Genomic DNA, 22,334 nt, shown 5'->3' with positions numbered 1-22,334 from the left:
CAGCTATCTTTTGGACCCTGTTCAGGAACGTCACAGCTACCCGAACTTTATATGTCACTAGTCCTGACCTTGTGTCAATCATGCCTTTTACCTATGTGTTTCCATGATTCTTACATCAGACTTTGTCCCTGTATCAAATTCTCTCTGTCACTTTGCAGAGTCTTGTGTCTGGCATTGGTGTACCTGATGCTGTTCCACTCTGTCTCCCAGGTCTGGGAATATCAGACATAACTTGATGTAGACTCATATACACCCCCTTAGCAACTCTATCTTGCCTTCCCTGTAATTGCATGTGGGGTGGTCCTGTAATCGAATACAAACATGGCAGCTTCATATCTACCAAGGCTATAGGCTGTTCCTTCAAGCCAACCTTCAAAGTTTGGACTGCTCTTTCTGCCAGGTCATTGGATGATGGGTAGTATGGCGTTATCTTTACATGTTGAATTCCATTTGACTGCAGGAAATTACCAAATTCTCTACCGGTAAACAATGGCCCATTATCTGTGACCACTACTTCCAACCCTGTGTAAAAAGATAGAACATAGAACATAGAACATAGAACAGTACAGCACAGAACAGGCCCTTCAGCCCACAATGTTGTGCCGACCATTGATCCTCATGTATGCACCCTCAAATTTCTGTGACCATATACATGTCCAGCAGTCTCTTAAATGACCCCAATGACCTTGCTTCCACAACTGCTGCTGGCAACGCATTCCATGCTCTCGCAACTTGTCTATCGTTCCTGTGTTTGACAAATGAACTTATTGTGCATCCAGCCACTTTGAGTGGGTGTCTACAATGACTAAGTACATTGCACCCATGAAACAACCTGCGCAGTCAATGTGCAACCAAGTCCAAGGTATGCCCGGTCATTCCAACTGATGTGGTGGAACTGCTGATGGTAATTTTTGTCCTTGTTAGCACTGCCCCCCAATGTGGCTAGGTCTGCATCCAGGTCTGACCACCAGATATAACTCCTCACCAACATCTTCACTTTGGAAACCCCTACATGGCCCTCATGGAGTTCAACCAATGCTTGGCAGCGACTTTGCTCAGCACAGTCACTCTTGGGTCCCATAACAATATGCAATAATCTACTGTGAGCTGATCTGTCCAGGCCCAAAATGATTTCAATTCTAGTTGTGACAGCTCTTTGGTTTCCCCCATTACCATCAGTTGCTTCAGCTTTGAAAGGACTAGATCTTTCTACATCCAAAGTCTGATGTTGTCAGCTGTGACTGTTGAGAAAATTTAATATCATTACAGACCCTTCCAATGGGAGTACCACCAGCATGGTATCTGCTAATGGGAGGTGCTTAATGCATCCTCATTCACCACTCAGCTTACTGGATGTTGTTCTCGTAATTATAAGCATCTGGTATGAGAGCCCATCAATGAATGTGGCCCAAAGCTGTGGGCAGCACTGCCTAGGCCCCTTTAAGCAAGCCAAATAAGGGTTTGTGGTCCATGATTATCACAAATTTTTGACAATTGTATTTGTGGAACTTCCTGACTCCAAATATGACTGCCAATCTATCTGGGTGTATTTACTTTCTGCATTAGCCAAAATCCTGGATGCATATGCTACTGGTCCACCTATGAGCTAGCATCACCCCTAAATTATAAAGTGAGGCATTGCATAGCAATACCAGATCTTTCTTAGTTCATAATGTGCCACCACCTTAGAGGATAATAACTGTTTCTTTACTTCATTTGGGCCTGCTCTCAACCAGGTGTAACCTGGTGCAATTTTCAAGGGCGGCCCAGTGACACAGTGGTTAGCACTGCTGCCTCACAGCGCCAGGAACCTGTGTTCAATTCTTGCCTTGGATGACTGTCTGTGTGGAGTTTGCACATTCTCACTGTGTCTGCATGGGTTTCCTCCGGGTGCTGTGGTTTCCTTCTAAGTCCAAAATGTGCGGGCTAGGTGGATTGGCCATTTTAAATTGACCATAGTGCCCAGGGATGTTTGGGTTAGACATGGGGAATGGGTCTGGGTGGGGTATTCTTCAGAGGGATGGTATGGACTTGTTGGGCTAAATGTCCTGTTTCCACATTGTAGGGATTCGATGATGATGATGATCAACCATTTCCAAGCTTGACTCTTTTTTGAGAGTTGATTCAAAAGTGCCAGAATTGGTGGCCAGGTTATGTATGAACTTTCCATAATAATTTACCAGCTCAAGAAATGACCTAAATTCCTTGATAGAGATGGGAACCCCTTCAATTACCCTCACTTTATCTTCCAATGGGTGTAATACTTTCTTCTTGACTCGATAGTCCAATTAAGTCTTTTTGAGGGCCTGGAACACACAATTTTCCCTCCTTAGGTGTTCATCCACCTTGGGAAAAACACCTTAGGACTTTGTCCAAGTTGTCCAACTGTTTCTTACTGGTTTTCCCTGTTATTAGAATGTCATTTAGATAAATGATGACTAGAGTTAGACCTTGCAAAATGTTCTCCATTATTTGCTGAAAAATTGAACAGGCTAATGATACCCCAAATGACAGTCTCATATATTGGTACAAACCATAAGCGTAATAATTTAGCATGCTTCTGGGAATCCTCATCTAAACACAATTGAAACTGAGTGGACCTAATGTCCAACTTCATGAAGGACAGCCCCCCTCCCCACCAGCTTTGTGTCTAATTCCCCAATGTGAGGGATTGGGTATTTATTCAGCTACAACAAGTGGTTTACCATTTGTTTAAAATCCCCACAAAGGTGACCTGACCCATAGGGTTTCACAAATCAGAATGACCAGTGCAACCCATTCCACAAACTGAACCGGTTTGATTATTTATTCATTTCCTAGCCTCCTGACTTCTGCCTCTATTTTGCCTGTAAAACAAATGTCACTGGGTGGTGGGCCTTGCAGAATCATGGATTTACTTCCTGGTCCACGTATAATATTGGTTTGACTCCTTTGATAGACCTGAGATCTTCCTGGAAAACTTCCAAGTGTTTAATTGGGATTTCACTCCGGTAGCCATTTTCTAACTGAAAAATGTTGACCTAGTCCAGGTGAAGCTTGGGCCGTAGCCTTTTACAACAAACTGTGCTAAACGAATCAGCTGCTTTCCGTCAGAGGTCAGAACTGAAATTGTGCCCTTAATCTGTATGGATTAGCCAGCAATGGCTCTCAGCCTAACTGAGGTCTTGCTTAAACTTATGCTCTGGAGTCCAGAGCGAATTTTGTTAAAAACTGGCCCTGTGATCATTGATGTGGTCCTGCCAGTGTTGACCTCCATTAAAACCAGATGACCATTTAACAAGACATTTATTTTGGTTCTGATTTGTATGTTGCTAATCAATTTAACTGTTCCAAAGCAGGTGCAGGTGGACTTTCCAGGTATGAACTCTTCTGGATACAGCTGGTTCCAATATAATGCAATAGTTCCATTCTTGTGCGATCTCGCATTTTAAGACCGCTTCTGTACAGCTCCCTGACTAACTCTCTGGACTGTTTACACTAGACCCATAGGGTTGACCAAGACCCAACCCCAAATTGTAGAGATCTAGACCATCTGACTCTGACATCCCCTGAGCAGCCAATTAACTGATCAAACCCCAGACTGTCATTAGAAGTTCCCTTTCCATTAGTGTACCCAGATCCTGTGATTGAAGTGTGCCTCCTTGCTTCGACTGAAGACTATTTCCCTTAGACTTTCAGATATGGCTACTTGGTCAAAACACATTCTGTACTTGCCATTATAAGCTGCTGGCATGTGGTACAGATGTAAGCTTGACATCACATGATGCTATATAGCATCATCTCTTGACTGATGACTGCAGATAGCCAAGACAAGCTGGTGACAATATAGCATGGAGCTGGAGGAACACCACAGAAAGGATGCATCAAAGGTGTAGGAAGTTTGATGTTTCGGGTTGGGACCCTTCTTCAGAACAGATTCAAAATGTCAACTTTTCTATTCCTCTGATGCTGCCCTGAATTTGGATCATTTCAATCTACCGTGCTAATGCCACCAGTCATTAACAAAGTCAAAAGGACATTCTGCAATAGTAATTATACACAACATAGTGTGGTATATGAATTTGGAGCCAGTGTGATACCAGGTATGTAGGGCATGCCCCAAAGATTGGCAGGTTATTATCAAACAGTATGTCCCTTCAGCTGTCAACAAGAAACACCCAAATAGTTGCACCAGCGAGTACTTGCAAAACTTGCAAAACAACATTGAACAGGTGTGATTGTGCAATTGAACATTTGCTGGGAAATTCCGAAAATGTGAGGAATTATTCTCATAACCAATTTAGGACTGTCATTTGGGCTTGTACTGTGGGGCACTTGAATAGACAGGAAGCTACCTACACTAATATACCAGGTCCTGTTGTATGCAAATTGAAAGAATGTGCGGTCACTGCACCTGTCGTCAACTTAATAGATCATTTGATTCATTTTTCTGGGCAATATCCTGATCAATCAGAGTTAACCTGTCAGTTTTATAATTTAACTTAGCCTGGCTGTTAACTTTCAATCAACATTTTCCTTGGCATCACCTCTACCATTCAGAGTCATTAATTTCCAGCTGATCAGCACTCTCATAGAGTATAAATATTAGTTTTCCTTTGTATTCTTGTGAAATGTCCTCATGAGTGCAAGAAAATACTTCAACAAAATGTATCTTTTTTAATATTCAAGTTCTTCGCAAATGAATATTTGTATATATACTTTTGTTGTGGTGTCTATTTAATTATTTTGTCAAATCAGTTCAGTGTGCAAATATGACATTTTGATTCCATCTTCAAATAGTTTCCTCTTTTGTTTGCAGCAGCTGACTTTTTTTAAAACTTTCCATTTAACATTTCAAATGTACTTTCAATACCATTGACACATTTACCATTACTTTAAGGTATAATTATATTTCTGATGATATAAAGAACTTACCGTTATTGAATTTGATGTTAGTTATTTCACAATTTTATCTCTGCTAGTCTGTTCAGTTATTTAGATTCCAAGGTACTATTAAAAGGAATAGCTGATAGGACACTGTGGAGCTGGAGAAACACAGCAGGCCAGGCAGCATCAGAGGAGCAGGAAAGCTGATGTTTTGGGTCAGAACATTATAATGAATCTTTAAATTAGATTGACAAAACACCTATACTGAGCATCGTATTGATCATTTTCACGGAGAGCCCTATTTCGACTGCCTTTTGCAATGGGGTGAAGTTGGGAATTCAGCTTTCACTGTTACTATTCTAATACAAATATTGAGACATGACAGAACCCCCTAGCTTGCTGGACTAGATCCAACTTCCCTTCCCCTCCCTTCGTAGATCTGACCCAACCCCCTTCCATCTCTGCTGGACTGGACACAGCCACCGTGTCAGAAACATGGAGCTCCTTTTAATTTTTTTAAAAAAGGTGAGGCCGGAATGCTGACCTGTTCGAGATTGCCAATTCTTGGAAAATCCAACCTAAAGTTCTTTGTCTCACTTTCAAATATTTTGCTGACTGGCTTAAAATCAACAGGTCAATCAATATGGTTCCATTTTAGATTCACAATCCTTCTTGTAAAATTTCTTTAAATTACAGAATTACAATTATTCTTATCTGCTAATATATTTAGGATAAGAAAACTGGGATCTGGCAGTGATTTTGAAGCTTATTTTCAGCGACTTGGCATTACCTCAGGCCGTGTACGATATACAAAAAACAGGGTGAGTGCATCTGATCGATACACAAAAGTAAATTGTTGGAACTTTTCTGCATGTTTCCTGATCTCTTGTTTTCATTTTATTTTTGCAATATTTTAAATGCTGCTCAAAGTTGACTCTTTTTTGCATGATTTCTCTAACTGTACCAAATAAAATGTATTTTCTTTAAAAAAAGTTTCATATCTACTGAAATTTCAACTTTAGTTATAATGAGTTATTTAATTTTATATGACAAAACATCTATACTGAGCATAGTCTTGACCATTTTCACAGAGGACAGTATTGTCTGCCCTTTACATTGGTGTACAGTTGGGAATTTAGTTTTTCCTGTTTCTATTCAAATGCAAATATCAAATACAGCCACCCATTGCCAAGAAAATTTACCAATTAATAAAGTCAACAGTTTGTTAAAGTGTCCAAATCAAAACAGAGATTTGCAACAACTAATTTTCTGTTGGTATGAACATAGTTAAAGCAAGAATTAATGGCATTTCTATGGTACCTTATAGTGTTCTCATCAAGTCTCCACTACTTTAGCTCTCCCATCTACTTGAATGACTTCATTTTTCCAGAGGACCATGTTCAGTTGCCCCTCTACTCTGCAGCATTTGCTATCATCCAGTAAGGTAGTAAGGTCCTTCTACCTGGTGGACGAGGTCAAAAGCTTAGTGAGATTCCGAAATCATTGCATGCTTGATCCCAACATCACCCTCACCTGTGAACATATCCTCCTATCATTGGCTGTGACCAAATCTAAACTAAGAAATGTGAACGAGTCTTGATCAAAGTATTCAGATATCACTCTTTGATGCATTGCAATATCTGCTTAGATTCCAACTCAGCAACTGTGAGCCTATATTTCTTGTTTTGTAGACACTTAGTGCAGATGTGGCTGATCAGAATCACATTGATTTCCATCAACACTGACATGCTGAAACCCCATTATCTACACCCTGGCATTTCTACTGGCTAGGAAGCTGAATGGAGCCAGCCGTATAAGTACTGTAGCTGCTAGAGCAAGTCAAAGATTTGAAATTCTGTACTAAGTAACTCCCAGTGTCAGTCCACCATCTACAAAATGCAAGTCAGGATTGTGATAGAATACTTCCACTTTTTTGTATCACTGTAGCTCCAGAAATACTCATGAAGCTTCACAGCTTCCAGGACAAAGCAGCTTCCTTGTTTAGCACTCCATTCATCACCTTCAACATTCACGTGCTCCACCACGGATATCCTGTGTACCACCACGGATATCCTGTGTACCATATATAAGATGCACAAAGTCAGTCACCATGATTCCTGCAACTGCACCTTCAAGCTTCAGTTGATCTCATTTTACACATAGTCTCTGCCTCTCTCACTGTGCTCATGGGCCTGTGCCACACTGACTGGCCTCTTGTGACTGTGGTTCCCTCAGTACTTATGGCCTCTCTCAGAATGTTGTTGAGGCTTTGCACCTCTTACCATCCTCTCAGGCCTTTGCTCCTCTCATTGTGCTCTTGGGCCTGTGCTGTGCTCACTATGTCCTGGACTCTTTGCTTCTCTTGATGTACTCTTGGGCTCCTGCTGAACAGGTATCCTGAACAGCTGTCTCTGTGCCTCAGATCTCCATTCCTCTTGCTGTCTAACTAGTGGAGGGCAGAGATGGGCAATTATTTGAAGCTAAACACATCCATTCTTAGTGATGGTGTGGAGATATGATCAAAAGCTCACATCAAGGTCAGATATGAGTCCATGGTCAGAACCAGGCTTGTTCAACCCTCTGATGAAGGGTCTAGGCCCGAAACGTCAGCTTTTGTGCTCCTGAGATGCTGCTTGGCCTGCTGTGTTCATCCAGCTTCACGTTTTGTTGTCTTGGATTCTCCAGCATCTGCAGTTCCCATTATCTCTTGTTCAACATTAACGTGATTTTGATTTTAAAAAAATACTGCTCCAGTACAGTGGCAGAGACAGAAACTTAATTTGGAGAGAGTATACAATGGAATTTAAGAAAAGATGGGCAGGCATCCTTCAAAATGACAACATCAAGAAGATTTTGGGGAAAAAAGTGAAATTAGAGATGGGACAGTACGTGCAGCAACAAAATGTTAGTTTGGTTTTTCTTGAGCAGGGATAATGACAGCAAATGTAAAGGGGAGGAAAACTTTACTTGAGGGTGGAGGTTGGGTCCTGGTGGGGTGTTCTTTGGAAGAGTAGTGCAGAGTCGATGACCTTAATGGCCTCTATCTGCACCATAGGGAATTTATGATTCCATCAATATGCTTCCCTGTTTATATTTGAGGTAATTTCTATCCTGCTATCATCTGTCATTTTTTAACCCTAGAATCCTCCACCATTTGATGCCTACCCATTTTGTTTGATGGTAAAAGCTTTTTCATCCCTTCTGCTTTTCTTCAATAGCCATTTAGAAATCCTCGGGTCTCAGATGCTTATTATACTTATCTATTTGTTACTACTTTGTCTTACACCATTTTCGTTTCTATCATTTAATCAATTATGTTTGTTCATCTAATCACAGGCAAATTATTTTCTTCCTGTCTTTTTTTCTCTGACTCTGTAAAAGTTTCCAATTCCCTGTAGCATTTTCCAGTTCTGGCAAATGGTCATTGACCTGAATTATCAAAGTTATCCTTTATATTCCACAGATGCTGCCTGGTTGCTGCATGTTTTCAGCATTTACTGTAATTATTTGAAAAGTCAGAAGCTTTTATTGATTATATCCTACATATGTGAATTGTTGAAGATGAATTACTTGCAGCAAGACATTTGCTTATGTAATTGATTCTCACTTGAAAATATTATGTAATTGTATCAAGTATTCTTTGTGTGTTTTAGAAAACTGCCAAATTCAGCAATTACCCAGTATATCATAGTGCTTATGAAACATTTGAAGTAGTGGAGAGGTTTTATGACCCAACCTTTGAGAAAATTCTTACGGTGGCCAAGGTGCGAGGAGGACTGGTTTATGAGATAGCCGACGCGATCATCATACCATTTGACTGCAGAGATTATGCTGATGCATTGACCAGCTATGCCAATATCATTTATGAACAGGCCAAGCAGCATGAATCTCAACTTAACAAATATCAGGTTTCTTTTGGTAAGTAATTCTGCTGCAATTTAATTAATTATTTAACAGAAATTTCATGCGTTTGTAGGACAGTATGCTGTTCTACAAAAGTACACGTTTACCTATCTGTTTCATCTTCTTGACCTCAGTTACTTCCAGTGTTAAATATAGCATATATTTTAGGTACATCACAACCAGTATCTAACGTAACTTCGATGGCAGCATTGGAAGGGCTGTTAGCAGTCACTTTCTGCTCAATGTTCAGTCCCTTAATCAGGCACAGAAAGTTAACTTCAGCAATTTTCTCTCTCTCTCTCTCTCAATCCTATCATTTTTTCTATCTCTGTATCTGGCACTGAATTGTTCTAACCCACATGTCCAGTTCGAACTTTGTTGCCACACAATTAGACTCAGTAGAAGCAGGCACAAAGTGTCCTAACCAAAATGGTGCACTCATTTCTTTTTGTATTGCACTGGCCACCATATATTTGAGGAATTAGCACGTACAGCTAATGTCAGCTAAGTGCATACAGAGCAAGCAGTTCAATCAGCAAGTCTGTGAATCCATGTACAAACCATTTACTTTATCCAATGCCTTCTCTTAAGGTCACACAGACATACATTCAGCAGCACAACAGACACCTCTGTCTAATGCTGTTGAATGTACTTATCAATTAGTTACAGATCAGTTGCTGCTTGTGGTCTATTGATTGTAGTTGGAGGACCGTAACAGCAAAAACAAAACCTGAAATAAAAGCAGAGAAGTTGGAAATACATAGCATGTTGATCAGCATCTGTGGAGAGGCGAGTTGAGTTGATGCTACAGCTTGCTGAGAGATATTTAGAGATTCATGGCAGGTTACAGAGGCAGCAACAGTTTGGTTGGGGGCTGCATGTGAAATTGAAAAGCAAAATGTCAGTGATTGTTCAAAGCCAGTTGAGATTAATTGGCAGAAGATATGACTGAGCAAGCCAAAAGTAAATTGTAATGGAGCCAGTAAAGAGACAAAGAGGTGGCCTAGAGGGCTGTAAAAAGGAATGGCAAGAACTAATAATTGCTTTTGTAAATAAATGAGGCAGGGGTTTTGATTTGAAATGGTTACAGTGCAAAAGAATGTAGGAGGATTGCACAGACACTAATAGACTGACAGCACCCAATCTGATAACTCTTTGCATAGGTTAACAGCCAACACTGAGAAAGTAAAAAATAATAGAATGCCGTTGGCCTTTGTGACCAACCAAATGTTTTGCTAAAATATTCTCTTCTGTTTCAGATTCTCTCTTTTCAGCTGTACATAATTTTACTCGCATTGCCACTGACTTTCACAAACGGCTGGAAAAGATTGACATCTCAGAGTGAGTTCTGAAACCTATGGGAGTATAATTAAGTTGAAACTGATGCTTCATCTCTGCCGCCCACCCCCACTTCTACTGCTGTTGTATCTTCTCCAAATCTTTATTTATGACTTTTTTTTTCCCCAAGAAAATGGACCATGGTTTTGTTCTGTACTGCAAATGAACCAACAAAATTTAAGAAAAATTGGATTTGAGATTATTCACCCTTCCCTAATGTAGATCCCTTGTTTGGAAGGCAACAGCTGGAAAATGCACTATTCAATCCTGGACAACTTATTAGTTTGTCATGTCTTTAACCATAAATGAAGTTGCATGAATTCAGCATTGGGTGGGCAATGGCCCAGTGGAATTATCACTCAACTATTAATCCAGAAAGTCAGCTAATGTTCCAGCGACCCAAGTTCAAATCCCACCACAGCCGATGGTGGAATTTGAATTCAATAAAAAAAAGGGAATTAAGATTCTGATGACTGTGAAATTATTGTTGATTGTTGGAAGCACCCGTCTCATTCGCTAATGGCCTTCAGGGAAGGAAATCTGTCATCCTCACTTGGTCGAGCGTACATGTGAATTCATACCCACAGCAATGTGGTTGACTCTCAATTGGCCTTTTAAACGGCTTAGCAAGCCATTCAGTTTTGCCAATTGCTACAAATTCTCAAGGCAATGAAACCGGAGAGATCACTTGGCATTGACCTAGGCACCGGAAAAGACAACAGCAGAAACAAGCCATCTCAACCCTACAGGACCCTCCTTACTAACTTCTAGGGGCTAGTGCCAAAGTTGGGAGAGCTGTCTCAGATTGGTCAAGCAAGGTCCTGACATAATCATACTCATAGAATCATACCTTACAGACTATGTACCAGACGTCACCATCAACATTCCCACCTAGAGGACAGACCTGATAGAGGAGGCAGCACAGTGGTATTCAGTCAATAGGGAGTTGCCCTGAGAGTCTTCAACATTGACTCCGGACCCCATGAAGTCTCATGGCTTCAGATTAAACATGGGCAAGGAAACCTCCTGCTGTTATCATGTACCCTCCTCCCTCAGCTGATGAATCCGAGCTCCTCCAAGTTGAGCAACACTTAGAGGAAGCACTGAAGATGGCAAGGGCACAACTGTAATCTGGATGGGCGATTTCAATGTCCACCAACAAGTCTGGCTCCGCAGCAGTACTACAGATCGAGCTGTTTGGGTCCTAAAGGATAAAGCTGCTAGATTGAGTCTAGCAGGTGATGAAGGAACCTCCCTAATGGCATTGTGGGTCAACCAACAGCAGGTGGACTGCAGCAATTCAAGCAGGCAGCTCACCACCACCTTCTCAAGGGAATCTAGGGATGGCTAATAAATGCTGGCCAGCCATCATACCCACATCCCACAAATGAATTTTAAAAAATTATGAAAACGGAACAAAATAAATCTGAGCTTATGTATCTAATCAGGCGCTGTGATGCTTGACTTGAAAAATAATGAAAACACCCTTAACATCTATGATAGATTTTTTTCAAATATTTTCTAGTTCCATATTTTTAAGTGAGAAATGTAATTGCCTCACACCCCCACCATAGTCCTTTTTGGAAAATATGTTAATGCTGCCAGAATGTTTGCCTCATATTTTTAATATAGCGTGAGTGAGCATTATCCATATAACTTAGCCATTGGCAGGAATTGTCTGCATCCCATCATTAATAGAAGGATAAAAAGACAGCTGATGTTTCTTTTGGATTGTGTAAAGTACTTGCACCCCCAGCCACCACTTCACCTGTGTCTCCAGCATAAAAATTATTTTGTGTTTTGGGCGTGTTTCATATAAATAATGTCTGGCAGTGCTGATATGTTTTAGTGGACCAGTAGCAACAATATTAAAAATTAATTCTACAGTTCATTATTGAAAAATTACGCTACTGCTTTTTAATGACAGTAACAACTTCTTTGTTGATAAACATTTGTCTCATATTAGGAACATTGTCTATTTCATGCAATTTTGTCTCTTTAGAACATTCACCTACAGGCTCAGTCTACTTAGCATTAGTTCTCCTATGCACACTTGAATTGGGCACCTAATCTCTAGCAATGCTGACTGTTTGCTTATAAGGAAAGATTATGCAACATGCATTAGGTAACCTCTGCATCTAGAAAATCCAAGATATATTTTTGCCTTTAAATCATTTTTCAACACAAGCCTCCTTTTATGTGTATCCAAACATTTTTAATCACACAGTCATGGTCACTAACAGTAATACCTGGGTTTCAAGCTCTCCGTTACAAAAATCTAGTAGAATTCTAATTGATTTGATCAAACACTTGCTGTTTGTTAGAAAACAGAATCTCCAAATGCAACTTTGCTATTGAAGCAAATATAACAATGTTATGTATGTCTACATCTATAATTGCATTCACTTGTTCAATTTATTTTATAGTCCACTTGCTGTACGAATAATAAATGACCAGTTGATGCTGCTGGAAAGATCCTTTATCCACCCTACAGGATTACCTGGGAGACCCTTCCACAGGTAAGAGCTAGTACGATTGGAATCCAGTAATGATATCCAACATTGCCTAGGTTTCAGTTTTGTTTCATTGACTTGGTGAGCAGCATTTAACTTAGTTAGTCCATTATATTCCCTACTTTCTTTCCAACTTGGAAACAAAACTGTATTAGTCACGTGTTTTATCCATTATTGGTTGATCTCAGGCATCTTTAAAATAAAATTGCGGATTATCGTAGATAGATTATTTGAATCATAAAGAGTGGAAATTTCTTCAGTAATTTGTTTTATAGTGACACTAAGCAAATTACTGAAATGTGAGAGATGAGGACATGGGAATGCGCAATAACCATCTTGTCTAGAGCAGATTTGCAGTCACAGGTGGAGTTTTCCCTACCCTGAGGTACAAGTGGGCAAGATGACTTCGGTGAGAGTCCAAAGGTCGTACCTAACATGGAGAAAACATCTCTTAATTTAGTTCTCATGATTTAGATGGCAAGGTCAGAATCTCTCCATTAAGGCTTATTTCCATGCACTTTCATCCCATTATTAGCCTGACCTGCCATTATTGAAATTGTACTTCCAGTCTCCAAGAAATTTGACACTGCCGCAAAGAAATCAATCAGCGAAGCTGAACGCTTCTGTGGAAGTGTCACCGGACCCAAAACCTTACCTCTGACTTCTCTTAATAAATGCTGTCAGACCTGCTGGGTTTTTCCAGCAACATCTGTTCTTGAAGCTGAAAAGTTACCTGGTAATTTGTTTCTTCAATGGCCGTTGCAATTTATAGAATGGCTATTCTGAACAACAAGCTTCTCTTGATATGGACCCATTTGTTCTGCACAGTGTCTCCATGGTCAGTGAAAATGCTCTTACTGCATTCTATATTAAGTTAATTTTGCATTGGCACAACACCAGTCTCAACATCATCACGGCTGCTCTTGCTCTAACTCAGGCACCGCTCCAGGGCTTGAACCATGTAATCCAGAGACACTGGAAAACTACTGCAGTGACATTACCACAATGTCACTGTCTCCACTACTGGACCTGTCACCAAGGTGGCTGCACCTTTTTCTTGGAGACAGCCAGATCTCTCACACTGGAGCCACCGCAGTAATGAAAATGTTGAATGATTACTCGATCTTTCATTCCAGCCTACTGAGCCTCTCTAGCACACCTACTTGATAGTCCTGTGTCTGTCTTTGTAGGCTGAACATGTCATTTATGGCTGAGAACAGAGGATGCCTTCTGGGGTTGTGCAGATGCATCATCTTTGGCAATCTACTTACCATAGATGACAAATATTACTCAGTTACTGTGATTGTTATTACTTTGATTTCAGTCATTCCAATTTCCAGCAATTGTAGTGACTTTATAAAAAATGCCTTTTGTTTAGTCAAGACTGAACCAATTAGAGCAAAACTGGATGGCCAGATGGGATGTATCCTGGGTTCTCTGGGAAGCTAGGGAGGAGTTTGCAGAGCCTTTGGATTTGATCTTTATGTCATCATTGTCTACAAGAATAGTGCCAGAAGACTGGAGGATAGCAAATATTGTCTCCTTGTTCAAGAAGGGGAGGAGGGACAATCCTGGTAACTACAGACCAGTGACCCTTACTTCGGTAGTGGGTAAAGTGTTGGAAAGGATTATAAGAGATCGGATTTATAATCATCTCGAAAGGAATAATTTGATTAGGGACAGTCAACACTGTTTTGTGAAGGGTGGGTCGTGCCTCACAAACCTTATTGAGTTCTTTGAGAAGGTGACCAGACAGGTGGATGATGGTAAAGCGGTTGATGTGATGTATATGGGTTTCAGTAAAGCATTTGATAAGGTTCCCCATGGTAGGCTATTGCAGAAAATACGGAGTCATGGGATTGAGGGTGATTTAGCAGTTTGGATCAAAAATTAGCTAGTTGGAAGAAGGCAGAGCGTGGTGGTTGATGGGAAATGTTCATCCTGGAGTTCAGTTACCAGTGGTGTACCGCAAGGATCTGTCTTGGGGCCACTGCTGTTTGTCATTTTTATAAATGACCTGGATGAGGGCTAGTAAATTTGCAGATGACACTAAAGTCGGTGGAGTTGTGGATAGTGCAGAAGGATGCTGCAAGTTACAGAGGGACATAGATAAGCTGCAGAGATGGGCTAAGAGGTGGCAAATGGAGATTAATGCAGAAAAGTGTGAGGTGATTCACTTTGGAAGGAGTAACAGGAATGCAGAGTACTGGGCTAATGGTAAGATTCTTGGTAGTGTGGATGAGCAGAGAGATCTCGGTGTCCATGTACATAGATCCCTGAAAGTTGCCACCCAGGTCGATAGGGTTGTTAAGAAGGTGTACAGTGTGTTAGTTTTTATTGGTAGAGAGATTGAGTTTCGGAACCATGAGGTTATGTTACACCTGTACAAAACTCTGGTGCGGCCACACTTGGAGTATTGCGTACAGTTCTGGTCACTGCATAATAGGAAGGATGTGGAAGCATTGGAAAGTGTGCAGAGGAGATTTACCAGGATTTTGCCTGGTATGGAGGGAAGGTCTTATGAGGAAAGCCTGAGGGACTTGAGGCTGTTTTCGTTAGAGAGAAGAAGGTTAAGAGGTGACCTAATAGAGATATCCAAGATGATCAGAGAATTAGATAGAGTGGACGGTGAGAGCCTTTTTCCTCGGATGGAGATGGCTAGCACGAGGGACGTAGCTTTAAATTGAGGGGTGATAGATACAGGACAGATGTCAGAGGTAGGTTCTTTAGTCAGAGAGTAGTAAGGGCGTGGAAGGCCCTGCCTGCAACAGTAGTAGACTCGCCAAGTTTAAGCGTATTTAAATGATCATTGGATAAACATATGGATGATGATGGAATAGTGTAGGTTAGATGGGCTTCAGTTTGGTTTCACAGGTCGACACAACTTTGAGGGCCGAAGGGTCTGTGCTGAGCTGTAGTGTTCTATGTTCTATGTTCTAAAACAGGACTTTTTGAATGTTGAATTTTAGAAAGCTGATTGAAGAAAATATATGCTTAGCAAATTTAGGACAAATACTTTTCTTTGAAGTGTAAGCCATTTCATTCTCCCTCTCAAGTCTTTTCTGGAGATTACGTAGAAAATAGGAGCAGGAGTAAGCCATTTGGCCCCTCAAGCCTACCCCACAATTCAAAAAGATTATGGTTGATCTGCCCCAGGCCTTAGCCCTCTTTCCTCCTGGTTCATCACTGCCCTCACTGTGATATTTTGAAAATCTATCTTCTACTTCAATACTTTAAATGATCTATCCTCCACAATTCTCTGGGATAGATAACTCTAGGCATTCACTACCCTCCTGGAGGGTCTCAGTTTCAAATGAGTGTCCCCTTATTGTGTAACTGTGTCACATCGTTCAAGATTCTTCTGCTGATGGAAATATATTCTCCACATTTACCCTGTCAAGCCCTCACAGAATCTTACACATTTCAATAACACCACTTCTTACTCTTCTATACTCCTAATGAATAGAGGCCAACTTTCTTAGCCATTCTTTTTGAGCCACCCCCCTCATCCCAGGAATCAGTCTAGCTAATCTCTTTTGAAACATCTCCTGTGTCAGTGCATCCTTTCTTAAATAATCAGCTGTGGCCTCACTGACATTCTATACAGTTGTAACAAGACTTCCCTATTTCCTAACTCCAACTCCTCACAATAAAGGCCAAAGTTCCATTTACCTTCTCAATTACTTCTTGCACAAGTATTCTAACTTTGTGTTTCATGTACAAGAACACTTGGGTCCTTCTGTGCTGTACTTTTTGGAGTGTGCCTCTACATTTAAACATCTGCCTCTTGATTCTTCCTGCCAATGTGCATAACCACACATTTTCCTTCAACCTCTATCTGGAAGGTTTTTGCCCACTCACTCAACCTACGAATATCTCTTTGCAGATTGCCTGTGTCCTTGTCACAACAGGATTTGCCTTCCCCATATATGGAGAGGGAGGAAAGTGAAAAATAAATGCTTCTGAGGGCAGATGTGTGGCATGCGGATACTTCATTGAAACTATAAATGCACATTTGTAAATATATTGCTATTCCAGGTGTGAAACAGCCAGTTGTTTAAAAGTTTAATGCAGATGTCCCCTTGATGATAACTGGAAAAGGTGACCTACCCCCTTCAGTTCAGAGGTCTCATTCCAGTCGTTGGCATATTTCTGTGATAGTGTCCTCAGCCAATCTCAGAGTTTGTTGACACTGTGCTCATCTCAAGGAAGTGGCATCAAGGAAAATAGACACTGGCCCTCCTATAGCTCCCCTGCATCCTGAAAGGATCGTCAGCTGTGAAGTCTTCAGGTAGAAGTTGTTCAGCAGTGCTGGATGTTGCTACTGGCCCTAGGTTTGCTGGTGCATCTATTCCTCCTGAATTTTTCTGCACCTTCATTACACCTCAGCATCAGTGATAATAATGCCTGTTGGGGTTACATCCATTGGTCATGATTCTAGTAGACCTGTGTAGTGAATATCAAACATATCAGATCCTTAGTAATAACAAGGCTCAATGCAAGCTGGTGCAACCGCATTTCGATTTCTGCTTGGGAACCCGGCAGCCTTCAGGACTCAACATTGTCTTCAATAATTAGAACCAGAGTACCTTCATACATATGCTTTACCCACCACCACACCCCAGGTATTTTCATCACATGGGCTCCTTTGAGCAGAGCCAACCCATTTCCACCTGCCCAGGATCCTTGTGATCAGCTTTTTTCCTTGACTTGCATACGATTATCCATCCCTTTGATGGCCTGACTGTCTTTCTTCTCCTCTGGGCTCCGTCTCCACCTATTCTCTTGCTCACTTATTCCCTCACTGCCACTGCCATCCTTGGTAAGGCTAGCAGTCTCATTTGCATCCCACAGAAATGACAGTTTTAACATACACTTTTATACATTGGAATAGGGGGTTCCGACAAGGAGGGCCATGGAATCACTATACATGGATCTGACAGAGGATACCTTATTCCAATGAATGCAGCACAAGCCAAAATAGTGAAATATTATAAATAATGTATGTTTACTGATACTTTGTCCTGCCCCGCAACTTAACAAAGAAATGTACCATGATAATAAAATGTGAGGCTGGATGAACACAGCAGGCCCAGCAGCATCTCAGGAGCACAAAAACTGACGTTTTGGGCCTGGACCCTTCATCAGAGAGGGGGATAGGGTGAGGGTTCTGGAATAAATAGGGAGAGAGGGGGAGGCGGACCGAAGATGGAAAGGAAAGAAGATAGGTGGAGAGGAGAGTATAGGTGGGGAGGTAGGGAGGGGATAGGTCAGTCCAGGGAAGACGGACAGGTCAAGGAGGTGGGATGAGGTTAGTAGGTAGGAGATGGAGGTGCGGCTTGGGGTGGGAGGAAGGGATGGGTGAGAGGAAGAACAGGTTAGGGAGGCAGAGACAGGTTGGACTGGTTTTGGGATGCAGTGGGTGGAGGGAAAGAGCTGGGCTGGTTGTGTGGTGCAGTGGGGGGAGCGAACGAATTGGGCTGGTTTTGGGATGCGGTGGGGGAAGGGGAGATCTTGAAGCTGGTGAAGTCCACATTGATACCATTGGGCTGCAGGGTTCCCAAGCGGAATATGAGTTGCTGTTCCTGCAACCTTCGGGATGTGTTGCGGGAAATGCGGGAGACGCGGTCAAGGGCGTTCTCGACCACTGTGGGGGGGAAGTTGCGGTCCTTGAAGAACTTGGACATCTGGGACCCCCATCCATCACACCCCGCCCCCGCCGCAACCGCCCAAAGAGGATCCCCCTCGTTCTCACACACCACCCCACCAACCTCCGGATACAACGCATCATCCTCCGACACTTCCGCCATCTACAATCCGACCCCACCCCTAAGACATTTTTCCATCCCCACCCCTGTCTGCTTTCCGGAGAGACCACTCTCTCTGTGACTCCCTTGTTCGCTCCACACTGCCCTCCAACCCCACCACACCCAGCACCTTCCCCTGCAACCGCAGGAAATGCTACACTTGCCCCCACACCTCTTCCCTCACCCCTATCCCAGGTCCCAAGATGACTTCCCACATTAAGCAGAGGTTCACCTGCACATCTGCCAATGTGGTATACTGCATCCACTGTACCCGGTGTGGCTTTTTCTACATTGGGGAAACCAAGCGGAGGCTTGGGGACCGCTTTGCAGAACACCTCCACTTGGTTCGCAATAAACAACTGCACCTCCCAGTCACAAACCATTTCCACTCACCCTCCCATTCTTTAGATGACATGTCCATCATGGGCCTCCTGCAGTGCCACAGTGATGCCATCCGAAGGTTGCAGGAACAGCAACTGATATTCCGCTTGGGAACCCGGCAGCCCAATGGCATCAATGTGGACTTCACCAGCTTCAAGATCTCCCCTTCCCCCACCGCATCCCAAAACCAGCCCAGTTCGTCCCCTCCCCCCACTGCACCACAACACAACCAGCCCAGCTCTTCCCCTCCACCCACTGCATCCCAAAACCAGTCCAACCTGTCTCTGCCTCCCTAACCTGTTCTTCCTCTCACCCATCCCTTCCTCCCACCCCAAGCTGCACCTCCATCTCCTACCTACTAACCTCATCCCACCTCCTTGACCTGTCCGTCTTCCCTAGACTGACCTATCCCGTCCCTACCTCCCCACCTATACTCTCCTCTCCACCTATCTTCTTTTCTCTCCATCTTCGGTCCGCCTCCCCCTCTCTCTCTATTTATTCCAGAACCCTCACCCCATCCCCTTCTCTGATGAAGGGCCTAGTCTTGAAACGTCAGCTTTTGTGCTCCTGAGATGCTGCTGGGCCTGCTGTGTTCATCCAGCCTCACATTTTATTATCTTGGATTCTCCAGCATCTGCAGTTCCCATTATCAAAGAAATGTACCATTGCATGTTGGTGAATACCTTACACTTCAGGGTGAGAGGAAATCAGCTCTATGCCCTTGTGCAACCTATGAGACCTAGGATTGTCTTTATGTATAGTGGTCCTGCAGGCACCATTTTAAAGGTCACCTTGGGATATTTCTGCTTCTCTGTGGTGACATGATTAATCAGTAATAACCAATGACATAGTCAAAATTACATGTGAATGGGATTTATATCCCACATAGATGCTGCATGCGTTCCATGTGAAGAATATTATGATTACTTATGAGTTCAACCTATACTGTGAAAGTGTCTGATCAGTGCAGTTGTCCCTCGAAGAGTCTTGCATAACTAAAAAGTAGAACCCACATGCTCAGTCAGAACAAAAATTAGTCTGCTGACTGCAGGTGTGGTTGCAGCTATTTTCTATTTCCTTAGTGCATTTATGCATCTTATGAATATGGAATGCAATGGAGGTTACACTTGACACAGCAAGCCTCATAATAAAGGCCCACCAAACCCACATTCGAACTTCCATGTCACTTTCTTCTTTGCAATCCTTGTTGAGCCCATCAACAGTGAATTTCCACACATTCCCACTCTTTGAAGTATGACTTCATCTCCTAACATTATTCTCTCCAGGCCCATTCCTAAACTTTCACCAGCACACTAGCACCCCCTCACCATGCAACTCCTCCTGTAACACTGGAACCTTTTACACCAATATGCAAAACATTATATAAACGGTACTCGGTATTTTTAGATTTATTCTTTTAAAGTAACATTCTTCGTAACACAGTTGTTCTGATGTTTCAAAGTTGATTTTAACCAAATATTTGTAAATAGAAAACGCTGAAAATACTCAGGATTTAGCAATATATTTGAAGAGAAACAGTCAACATTTCAGCACTTCAAAAGACAGAAGGGAAAGGTCTGGGTTCAGCATTCAGTTCCGGGTTCAGCATTCAGTTCCAGCCTCAGGCAACTGTCTGTGTGGAGTTATGGACATTCTCCCTGTGTCTGCATGAGTTTCTGCCAGGTGCTCCGGTTCTGCCCCACAGTCCAAACATGTGCAGTTTGGGTGGATTAGCCATGTCTGTGTAGGTTAGGTGCTTTATCCATGGAAAGTGTAGGTTTACAAGGTATGGAGGGTGTGGGGGGGTTTGAGTCAGTGTGGATTTGTTGGGCCAAGTGGCCTGTTTCCACATTATATGGATTAAGTGATTCTATAAATGATTAGACTAGATTCCCTACAGCGTGGAAACAGGCCCTTCGGCCCAACAAGTCCACACTGCCCCTTGAAGCATCCCACCCAGACCCATCTCCCTATAACCCACGCACCCCGAACGCTGTAGGCAATTTAGCATGGCCAATCCACCTAGCCTGCATATCTTTGGATTGAGGGAAGAAACTGGAGCACCTGGAGGAAACTCTCACAGACATGGCTAACCAATGATTCTATTGGTTAGCCATGTCAACAGCCATGCTGGACTAATAAGAAGCAACTGCGGATGCTGGAAATCAGAAACAATAACAGAAATTGCTGGAACAATTCAACAAGCCTGGTAGCATCTGTGGAGAGAAATCACAATTAACTTTTCAGATCCAGTGATGTAAACTGTGATTTCCTCTCTATAGATGCTGCCAGACCTACCGAGTTTTAACAGCAATTTCTGTTTTTGTTTGTGGCTATGCTGGACTACCCTCACTCCTGCAGTAATGAATGTCCTCCAGTGTATGAGATTCTTCTACATTATATATTGACTTACCCTGCTTTACAATTACTGATGTCTCTGCATCCCAGTATGCTACTTCCAATCCCCAGCATTGATTTTCTCAAATTCCCTACTACAGTATTGGCCTCTGATAATACCCTGCTACACTTTTATTGAGCTTGGGACTGACTTGGACAGGCAGTTCCATCTGATGGGTGACTGGGCCCATGACCAATGTCTCTGCAGCTCCCTGACTGATTTACTACAATTCCCGGACTAATTACACTAAATCTATAGAACCGACTGGGGCCCACTATCTGTACTGTAATGCGACAGAACCCCAAACTGCTGACTACCATTTTCTAGCCTTTGGACTAACCTTAGACAGTGCCCCTGAATTACTGTATTGGATCACCTGACTGAAAGCTTTCTCCATTGATTTGACTGAGGATTATAGCCCTTGGACTTTGAGATATGATCAGTTGGTTGAAGTACATGTAGTGTGTCTGCCGTATACAATACCGACAATTGCTGCATTTGTGACATTGTCTGCAACGTGTACAGTACGGTATTGCATCCACAAACTTGACTGACAATCATGACATCTGCCCAACTTGTATTAGTAAGACACTTTAAATTATTTTAAAATCACTCAAGGCAGTTCACAGAAGACCTACCAAACACAATTGAAATCAAACAACATGGGGAAGTATTAGGACAGGTGACCAAAAAATTGTAAAAGTTTTAGTTTTAAATGAGCATTCCAAAGTAGATGAGAGAGATGAAGAGGCTTAAGGAGAAAATTACCAAACTTGGAATTACGGCATCTACTAGTATGAATACCATTGGAGTTGTTACAGTCAACAGATGGCACTGTTCAAGCTTATTCTGCAATTATCAATAAGCTTGATAAAATGGTTGACCTCAAATTTTGAATCTCCCAAAGGGTTCTGTAAGAGAACACCATAAAATCTAATTTTCTCCACAAAATCATGGCTGTGATATATAGCAATTCACAATGAGTGCTGTTCCACCTGTTACTGCAGCTGGGAAAATAGTAGGATTCAATTGTTTTGGAGACACACTCAATAGAAACAATTCGCTCATGCCCAGAACAGCAGTGACCACTCCTGTGGAAAAATTCCTTAACTCATCCTTCTTCCCAGG

The 22,334-nt window shown here is 42.2% G+C and overlaps 1 protein-coding gene across 1 annotated transcript in view; it reads left to right on the top strand.

Moving 5' to 3' along the window:
- The window catches only part of naalad2 (N-acetylated alpha-linked acidic dipeptidase 2), a 166,857-nt gene that overhangs the window by 139,539 nt on the left and 4,984 nt on the right, over positions 1-22,334 (top strand). The window contains exons 15-18 of the mRNA XM_059646558.1: positions 5,597-5,687; positions 8,520-8,784; positions 10,029-10,110; positions 12,534-12,626. Coding sequence (XP_059502541.1) covers positions 5,597-5,687; positions 8,520-8,784; positions 10,029-10,110; positions 12,534-12,626 — 531 coding nt within the window. The remainder of the gene's footprint in view (positions 1-5,596; positions 5,688-8,519; positions 8,785-10,028; positions 10,111-12,533; positions 12,627-22,334) is intronic.

Source organism: Stegostoma tigrinum, chromosome 6, assembly GCF_030684315.1.
Source record: "Stegostoma tigrinum isolate sSteTig4 chromosome 6, sSteTig4.hap1, whole genome shotgun sequence".
Classification (NCBI taxonomy): domain Eukaryota; kingdom Metazoa; phylum Chordata; class Chondrichthyes; order Orectolobiformes; family Stegostomatidae; genus Stegostoma; species Stegostoma tigrinum.
Note: the sequence above shows the minus strand (reverse complement) of the source record. Positions and strands in the feature narration are given on the sequence as shown.